General features: G+C 46.5%; 1 protein-coding gene and 1 pseudogene across 1 annotated transcript in view; one reads left to right on the top strand and one right to left on the bottom strand.

Moving 5' to 3' along the window:
* Positions 1-1,391: 1,391 nt before the first annotated feature.
* Positions 1,392-1,478, top strand: LOC111723884 (annotated as a pseudogene).
* Positions 1,479-8,338: 6,860 nt separating this feature from the next.
* Positions 8,339-10,042, bottom strand: part of MYOC (myocilin) — a 14,605-nt gene continuing 12,901 nt past the window's right edge. The window contains exon 3 of the mRNA XM_003785705.2: positions 8,339-9,315. Coding sequence (XP_003785753.1) covers positions 8,531-9,315 — 785 coding nt within the window. The 3' untranslated portion in view covers positions 8,339-8,530. The remainder of the gene's footprint in view (positions 9,316-10,042) is intronic.

Genomic DNA, 10,042 nt, shown 5'->3' with positions numbered 1-10,042 from the left:
CCGGGCTGGGGATTCGAACCCGCCACCTTAGGTGTATGTGGCTGGCGCCTTAGCCGGTTGAGCTATAGGCGCCAAGCCGCCTGGCTATTTTTTTGTTGCTGTTGTCTTTGTCGCTTAGCTGGCCTGGGCCCAGGTTCAAACCTGCCAACCTTGGTGCATGTGGCTGGCACTGTAACCACTATGCTATGAGCACTGAGCCTGCACTGGTAACTTTTAGCAAAGTCCCAATTAAAAAAAGCACATCTCCAGCTTGGCATTGGTCATTCAGTGGTTAGGATGCCAGCCACATGCACATGGGCTGGTGGGTTTGAACCTGGCCAGGGACCGCTAAACAACAATAACAAGTACAGGCTCAGTACCCATAGCACAGAGCGGGTTGAGCACAGAGGCTGGCGGGTTTGAGCCCGGCCTGGGCCAGCTAAACGACAACTGCAACAGAAAAATAGCTGGGCATTGTGGTGGGCGCCTATAGTCCCAGGCTGAGGCAAGAGAATCACACTCTACCGAGGGCAACATAGTAAGACTCTGTCTCAAAGATAAAAAAGCACATCTCCCAAGGAACATCTTCCCCAAGCATTAAGGGCTCTGAAGTGTACTGGTCCATGCCAGGAGACTGCTATCAGAATTGTTTATAAAATGATTAGTTCATAAATGGGGAATGATACTTGAGGAATGCTGCTTAAGGCAAGGAGTAAAATTTACAGATTGGGCAGAGGATTGCCTCATAGCTTTAATATATTTATTTTAAACCCTTATCCAATTTCTTGGGAAACCTGAGCTAGCTTTATCTCTGCTGTCATCTGCATGTACTCATCTGAGCAATCACAGCCTCATAGTCTCTGTACAGAAAGCCTCTACTTGCCTCCATCAGAAGGATGCTAACGGGGACGTGCTTATGAGGGACACACGAGGGCTGGGGGACACTCTAGCCTACCAGCTTAAGGTTCTGGATGAGGGCCTGATTAGGAGAATTATACCAAGTTCAATGTAGGGTACGGTGAAGGGGGGCAATGACCCAGTGATCCCAGCTCAGCTAGTGAAAGCTGACTTGGAAATGGTGGAGCGGACACTGGTTATTTTTAGGCCCATTCTGTTCCCAGGAGAAGCCGGGAACCTCAGGCAAAATATTGTTTGCCTTGTCAGGCACTTCACAGATTCTTCTGGGACATTGGGAAGAGATTTAACCTTTTTGGCCACTTTTATGGGAATCACTGAAAGGGTTAACAAGGTAAGGTCCAAGGATGAAGTCCACACAACTGGTGCTTAAGACCCTTGCTACCCTTTTGCTTCTGACACAGGACATGGAGTTGTAGGACCCTGTGACCCTTGCTATTCCAGAGACTTTGCTGAACGTGTGACGACATATATACTCTTTCCAAGTTTCAGACATTAGATCGATGATGACTCCCAAGAAACATTCCTTGGAAAGCTGAACAAAATGAGTGAAAACTCTATACCATCGTCCTCATATTAAATATAAGTGACAAAATTATATTGTTTATACTAAGTTGATCCATTTTTGATCCAGCAAGAGCTCAAAACAAAATCTAAAATTAAGAAATGTTATAAAGGCCAGACTATGGTAGAAATTTGGGGGTTAATTTGGCTTATATATATTAAAAATGAAAAACGTTTGTTTCTCAAAAAGTTTCAGACATTAGGGAAGGTTTTGAGGCTTCCTCCAGAAGGAGGAAAGTAGTTTTCTGGGCTTTTCTCACTGCAACATAACAGGAGAAGTGGAAGCCAGTTAGGAGGAATTGAAGATGGTAAGCCACGGTAGCTCTGACTAGTTGGTACACTACTCAGGTTAGTCTCAGAGGAAACTCTGGAGTCTGTAAATGCCAGGGCCTCTAAAAGGCCTTGTTACACTGGCCCAGGGCCACACCAGCCTCACCATGGGGGCCCCGCGGTGGTGTGATTCTCCCTGGGGTTCTCACATGAGACAGCTAGACTCTGGTACAACGCCAGCATTTGGGTGGCGCCTGTGGCTCAAAGGAGTAGAGCGCCAGCCCCATATACGGGAGGGGGCAGGTTCAAACCCGGCCCTGGCCAAAAACTACACCAAAAAAAAAAAAAAAATTCAACGCCCGCATGTACTACAGGCGTGTGCCTAAGAGCCTGGCTTCCTCTGTGGCCTGCCAGGAGCTTCTACCAGCTCCCAAATTGGGGGCAAAGTGGGGCCATCAGCCAGGAGGGCAATAGAGGCATGCCTTACCTTTGCCATGGTGGCCCTGTGTTCCGTGAAAAGCACCGGTTCCTAAAGAACAGGGATTCCAAGTATACTGAGGAGGACCACCTTGAAAGGTTCCACAACAGGCTCCAACCTTCCCCCAGAGGATCTATTTCTTTCAAGCAGGTAAACCGAATCCTGGCTTCACAGCCACCAAGGATGAGTCAGGAAAAAAAAGATAGGAAGCTCTATGTGGCTTCTCCTGGGAGGATCTCTAGTTCCACCCAAGGGAAAGCTTGAAGTCAAGGGGCCCAAAGAGGGCCATGCCCATACCTAGAGCCAGGTGTGTGCTGCTCCTTTGGGAGGTCCTGAGTCTTTTTCTGAACTCCACATCTGGGCACCATCTTATCAATGGGAAAAAAGCCAAACTCTGTAAAATAATTTATTTTTTATTTTTATTTTTTGTAAAATAATTTAAAGCAGTTTAGTCTGAGCCAAGTTTGAGGACCATGGCCCAGAGCCATTCCCAAGAAGCTTCAAGCAAGTGGACTCTGCCAAGTCAGTGGATTTGAATTAAAAATATTATCAGGCTTTATTGTGTACTATATCAGTCAGTGGGAAGTCCAGACCTCTGTGACTTTAAAGATCTGAAATCAAGAGCCTGAGGCATTTGGGATTTTTTCTTTTTTTTTTTCAGTCTTTGGCTGGGGCTGGGTTGGAACCCACCACCTCCGGCATATGGGGCAAGTGCCCTACTCTTTGAGCCGCAGGCGCTGCCCAGGCATTTGGATTTTTAAGACTCAGCCTGGGACATGACAGTTTTATGGCCCTTTATACTAGTTTACCTGAAGTGTATCCCCATCCGCTGTGCTGGTGCTGGGGTGGTTGAATTTTACATTTATTGACAAAGTCTTTAAAGTTCGCTTCTAAGAGACTGGAGTGATTTTTCACACCCTGAAAAGCAGCCATGTGCAGAGTGGTTTAGTTGGGGAGGGGGATATTGCATGAGTACTCCACTGAAACCTCCTGGCAGAGCCCATGGTACCTCTAAGGTCCACTAGGGCAATTTTTAATGATTTAAAAGCATCAAAAATGTGATCATTCAGATGTACATATGGAAAATGTCCCTCCATGCCATCTTTTATTTCATCTGCAGCTTCATAATGGTCTTATTGTCTTGTCCCTGCAGGCCTGCCCTTTAAAATGTGCTCTGGCCCTCTTGCCCACCCACATGGCGGTGGGCTGTGCAGTTGTGCAGAAGTCAGGTTCCTTCCCTGTGGTCTTGGAGCAGTGAGGGGATGGAGGGAGTGTGCCCTGAGCACCTGTCATTGCCAGCTGGGTGCTCAACCTGTACGTTGCCTTATCCTTAGACAGGAAACAGACCTGCCCCATCCAACAGAATAGCCGCTGGCTTTGTGTGGCTAGTTACATTTAAATTCATTAAAATAAATTCTGTCTCAGTCATGCTGGCCACATTTCAAGTGCTTGGTAGCTTCATGCAGCTAGTGACAACCCTTCTGGGTGCTGCATGTACAGTGTGACCATCGCTGCAGAAAGGCCTCTTAGTGGCTCGGCGCCTGTGGCTCAAGTGGCTAAGGCGCCAGCCACATACACCTAAGGTGGCGAGTTCGAATCCCCAGCCCAGGCCCGCCAAACAACAATAATGGATGCAACCAAAAAATGGCCAGGCACTGTGGCGGGCGCCTGTAGTCCCAGCTACTTGGGAGGCTGAGGCAGGAGACTCACTTGAGCCCAGGAGTTGGAGGTTGCTGTGAGCATGATGCCATGGCACTCTACCCAGGGGGATAGCTTGAGGCTCTGTCTAAAAAAAAAAAAAAAAAAAAAAAAAAGGCCTCTTAGTGCTGGGACAGAAGTTTAGCAATGTTTCCAAGGTCACACAGGAGGGGAAGGGGTGGGAGGGGAAGTTTTGTTTTTGAGCAAGCTCTAGGATGTTCTTTCTGCTCCTTTGTTCAAAAATAATATTGAGGTGGGCGGCACCTGTGGCTCAGTGAGTAGGGCGCCAGCCCCATATACCGAGGGTGGCAGGTTCAAACCCAGCACTGGTCTAACTGCAACAAAAAAATAGCTGGGCATTGTAGTGGGCGCCTGTAGTCCCAGCTACTTGGGAGGCTATTGCAAGAGAAAATCGCCTAAGCCCAAGAGCTGGAGGTTGCTGTGAGCTGTGTGACGCCAGGGCACTCTACCGAGGGCCATAACTAAGACTCTGTCTCTACCCCCCCCCCCAAAAATAATAATATTGAGGCTTGACGCCTGTAGTTCAGTGAGTAGGGTGCTGGCCACATACACCAGGCTGGCGGGTTTAAGCCTAGCCTGAGCCTGCTAAACAACAATGATGACTACAACCAAAAAATAGCCGACATTGTGGTGGGTGCTTGTAGTCCCAGCTACTTGGGAGGCTGAGGCAAGAGAATTGCTTAAGCCCAAGAGTTGGAGGTTGCTGTGAGCTGCGATGCCATAGCACTCTACCGAGGGCAGCATAGTGAGACTGTCTCAATAATAATGATATTGAATATCTACTGTGTGAGCCAGGCACTATTCTAGGGATAGATAATTATATAAAATAATCTCCACCCCTGTAGAGTTTACATTCTAGTGGGAGAAAACTAATAAATATGTATACTGTAAAAGGAGTGAATTACACATCAGGAGGTGATGAGTATAATAGAAAAGACATTTTAAAATACAAGATATTTTGCTGCAATTTTAAATAGGGTGGTCTGCAGTCTGAGGAACCAGTGCAAACGTATGAAAGCAAAAGCGTGCCTGATGCTTTTGAGGGAAAGCAGGAGGCCAGGGGTTCTTGGCTGGAGTACTCAGGGGACATTAGTGGAAGATGAAGTCATGGTGGTGGGGAAGGAGGCAGATCTCCTGTGGCTTTGTAAGGGCTCAGGACTCTGACTTTTGAATGAGACAGGAAGCCATGAGGGTTTTCAGCTAAAGGGGCACAATCAGGCTTGCATTTTAATGGAGCTGCCATGTTGAGAATAGGTCGTTTGGAGTAGAGGGAAAAGATGTGCTTCATTTGCTGTTGTGGGGACCCAGGAACAGGACAATGGTCATTTGGGCCTGTTGCAACTGGGATGATGAAAGATGTCGTCAGATTCTGGATCTATGTGTTTGAAGATGGAACAAGCAGAAGCTCCTGGTGGATTGATTATGAGGTATAAGAAATGGGTAAAGGATGACTCCAAGATTTTTGGCCTAAGTGACTTGAGTTTCCATCAGCTACAAAAAGAGCAGATTTGATATATGGTAGGGTGAGGGGATAAACTGTAGAAGTTCAATTTTTGTTAAGTTGATATGCCTAAGAGACATCTAAATGGAGATGTCAAGTGGATCTGGTGTTCAGGAGTAATGGCTGGTCTGGAGGCGATAAATTTGGGGCTGAGGAAGGAGCCAGTAGGAGAAATGGAGGGAATAGTGAAGGATGGAGGGGGAATCAAGGGAAGAGAGTTTCCTTCCTTCTGTTTCTTCTTCCTTTACCCTCTTCTTTCACTTCAGAGCCTGAAGCAGCAGCTGTTGGAGTGGAGCTGGAGGTACAGCAAGGCTATCCAATCCCCTTTCTACTTCTCATTCAAATGCCTGGCAGCTAACAGTGCTTGGTAAGATGAATGAGTTTGTGAATTCTGATTTCTGGGGGTTTTAGTTTTTAAGAGCCTGCTGTCAGTGGGGGAGAATGATAATACCAGATGTTATAGGCAGAATGATGTCTATCCCCTAATATGTAGGAGCCTAATCCTAACCCTTTCGTATGTGACTGTCTTTTTGATGAGGTGCTTAAATGAAAATGAGGTCATTATGTTGAGCCCTAAATCAGTATGACTGTTGTTCTTCTAAAAAGAGGTCAATAGGACACAGACATGTAAAGAGGGAAGATAATGTGAAGATGCCGAGAAAAGACACCCATCTAGAAGCCAAGGAGAAAGGCCTTAGAAGAAACCAGTGCTGCTAAAACCTTAATCTTGGACTTCCAGCCTACAGAATTGCAAGGAAATAAATTTCTGTTGTTTAAGTTACTGTGGTGTTTGTTACAGCAGCCTACGCATACTAATACATCAGTAAAGAGGCTTGAAATCTCATCCTCTCCCTACCTACTTGTGGTGTGTCTAGTCTCAATGAGGATTGACTCCTAGAGGAAAAGAAAAGTTAAATACTTGGCTTTGCTTGCCAAAATACAGTCTTATAGGGAGATTTATCTTAAAGCAAAGCCTTTCACTTGTAAGATCTGGTTCTCTCGGAAATCAGAAGGCTGAGCCCTGGTCCCATGAACAACAACCTGAGAAGGTAGACAAAGAATATCCCATCCCTGCATCCTGAATAAAGTCTGGGAGAGCAAAGGAACTGCAGAGAGAGAAAGAGAGCTTCAATTCTCAAGAGTTCCCAACAGGACCTCATGTCACAGATAGTTGGGGCATGTGACAGCAGAGGGGACTTATGCTTGTTCCCAGGTAAATCCAGGGTAAAAAGTGCAACCCCCTGAGAAAGGTGGCCCTGCCCCAGCAGGGGGTGGCAACAGAAGAGTGAAAGGAAACCTGTGTGCCCTGGTGTGGTCTGGTTCCTGAAAAGTCTCCCTACCCCTGTGGGACACATAGCAGGGTAGAATAAAGCAACAGGCTTACAGGTTTAACCATAAACGCAGAGGAAGACAGACTTGAAACTGGATATGGACACGTGGATGTCAGCAGCAAATGCCAGAATCTGCACTGGAGGCCAAACCAAGTGCGAGAAATGGGATCCCCCCCCCGCCCCCCCTGGATCAGAATGCCTTCACCCTTACTTGTCTCAAGCACAGATGCTACTGTGAAGAGAATGGGGGGAGAGGAAAAGCCTGAAATGACCAACAACATGCAGATGTGATAGAGTCACTGGCCAGATAAAAGAGTTCTACCATTAGGGATGATGGCAACTGAAGAAAGAAATTAAGTGCAGTTATTAAAAAATAATGCTAGGGGGGTTGGGGGGAATGGAGAGTATTAATAGATATAGGGTTTTAGTTTTACAAAATGAAAAATGCTTTGGAGATGGGTAGTGATGACGGTTGTACAATAGTATGAATGTATTTAATACCACTGAACTGTGCCCTTAAAATATGATCCAGATGGTAAATTCTATTACATGTATTTTCTTTTTTCAAGACAGTCTTACTGTGTCACCCTCAGTAGAGTGCTATGGTGTCACAGCTCATAGCAACCTCAAACTCTTGGGCTTAAGTGCTTCTCTTGCCTCAGCCTCCCAAGTAGCTGGGACTACAGGGACAATACCCGGCTATTTTTTGTTGCAGTTGTCATTGTTGTTAAGCTGGCCTGGGCCAGGTTCAAACCCACCAGCCTCAGTGTATGTGGCTGGTGTTATAACCACTGTGCTACGGGCGCCAACCCTGTTACCTGTATTTTACTACAACTTTAAAAACTGGAAAAAAGAGTAATGCTATAAAGTTTGCCTACCTGAGGTTGTGGCTTAGGAAATTCATACCGCTGACAACAGATAAGAGCTAAAGTAGGGCTCTCTGGTTAAGAGAAGGCGAGCTGGGGAGCTGAAGGGATTGCTCAGGCAGGGCCAAGAGCACCGGCAGATGAAGGTGGGAAGGCGTGGATGCCACTGCTTGCTTGGTGTCATTCTGGGCAACACCTCAAAACTGTTTACATGCACACCATCTTTAACATCCTCCAATCACATCTTTCAGCCCAAAGGAATTATCCCATGGTTGGTGTTCATGCATGTCTCTTAAGCAAACCCTCCCACAAAATTCAAGCAAGAAAACATCAGGTAAGATAATTTTATTAGCGTTATGTAGCACCCAACTGGGTTCTACCTGAAGCATTAGCAGCCAACGTAGACATCTTAAACTATGTCTAGTGCTGGTCACAAGACCTATTCTGCTTCCTTTAGAAGCGCTGCTTTTTATTGTGGCTTATGGTATAAAAGTGCTAGTTTTCATGAAGAGACTACCATGCCTTACAGCTTTTGCCCGGAATCAACAGAGCCCTGTAACTACTATTTCAGTTAAACATCCCTTTAGATGCCGATACAAGAAGAGAATGCCTATTGTAATGCACAACTGTTTAGGCCAGCAGTTCTCAATCTGTGGGTCGCGACCCCTTTGTAACAATGAAAATACATCGTGGTATTAGGAAGGTTGAGAACCACTGGTCCATACCCTCAGACTACTATTCCTGCATAATCAGATGGTGACCATGCACATTCTCTGGGATTAATGAAAGCTTGGAAAGCTGAGAGGGCTGCCTGGGTGCTGGCTGGCCAGCTGGCCTGCCCTCCAGCCTGCTCTACCCTGCAGCCCTGCACGTCTCCTGCCTTTGCTGGGTATAGCTCCAGACTTCTTTACATCTTGGAGAGCTTGATGTCATAGGTGACCATGTTGAAGTTGTCCCAGGCAAAGAGCCTCTTCTCCAGGGGGTTGTAGTCGATCATGCTGCTATACTTGTAGCGGTTCTTGAATGGGATGGTCAGGGTCTTGCTGCTGCCTGTGCCTGTGTCATAAGCGAAGTTCACGGTTGCGTCAGCAGAGGAGTAGCTGCTGACGGTGTACAGGGTGCCACAGATGAGGAAGGCATTGGCAACGGACTGCTTCCTGATGTTAGTCTCCCAGGTGTGTTCAAGTTCCAGATTCTCTGGGTTCAGTCTGGAGAGGACGATGGCGCCTTTGGCTGCCTCGGTACTGTAGATGACCCAGAGGCCAGCCTCGTCCACCGCCAAGTCAATGTCTGTGTAGCCACCCCAAGAGTAGGGGAACTGTCCGTGGAAGCCGGCTCCAGGGATCTCCTTCTCCGCCTTCACCAGCTCGGTGTTCAGCTCGTACCTTACCACGGTTCTGGAGTTGGCCCTCTGGAAGTAGAGGCTCCCCCCGTACACCACAGCTCCCGTGCTCTCCAGCGGCCTAGGCAGCACGTGCACCTTGGAGGGGTAGCCCTGTGTGAACTGGCTCCTGAGGTCATACTCAAACACCTGGCGCACGTCTGTGCCCACCGTGTCGATCCTCCACGTGGTCTCCCGGGTGTAGGGGTGGGTGGGCTTGGGGTCTCGCATCCACACACCATACTTGCCGGTGATCGTTTCTGCTGTCCTCAGAGTCAGGGGCTCTCCTACCCAAATGAGTTCTCCACATCCTAGTGAATTCGAGAAAACAAATTACCACTTACCCATAGCCTTTCCATACACAGTGCGTCTGTGGATGCACAGGCATGGAGACAGACCGTTTGTGTCTAAAGCCAGGTTGTGCCACCCACTGGCTGTGTGACGTGCAGTAAATCACTCAGCTCCACACGTCTCAGTTTTCTCATGTGTAAAGGGGGATACTAACAATGTTTTGGGGCCACTGTAAATTACATAATTTATACTTAATTATACACATTAAATGCTTGGTACAGATGAATGTGATGTGTTCAATCTGTGATTTAAACTGCACTTCTATTTAGTATCAGTTATAAGAATGGGATTTGTGCGGAGGATTTCAACTGTGTTTGTAATATTTGAAATATTCTATATAAGCCAGGCAGGGACTCTGGGAGTTCAGTATATTACTCTTTACCTTCATGCGTGCCTTATTTCATTATTAAAAAATTAAAAAATCAAGTCATGATAAGAACAATTTACGTATGACAAAGTTTTTCAAGCTCTAACTCATGGGCCAGGTATTTCATTCTAATACAATAAAGCCTGGTTATGTTTTAAATGTAGTGAAGAAATGGTGGAAAATTTAGATTTCAGAGAACTATGAATTAACTATTTCATTACCCCATTCAGTGTAAGCAATAACTGTCAATGATGTGGATAAAAAAGCTTCTGAAAACCAGTCTTATTCTTTTCTTTCTTTCTTTTTTTTTTTTTTTTTTT

The sequence above is a fragment of the Otolemur garnettii genome, unplaced genomic scaffold (assembly GCF_000181295.1).
Source record: "Otolemur garnettii isolate 467f Iridium unplaced genomic scaffold, OtoGar3 scaffold00016, whole genome shotgun sequence".
In the NCBI taxonomy this organism is placed as follows: domain Eukaryota; kingdom Metazoa; phylum Chordata; class Mammalia; order Primates; family Galagidae; genus Otolemur; species Otolemur garnettii.
Note: the sequence above shows the minus strand (reverse complement) of the source record. Positions and strands in the feature narration are given on the sequence as shown.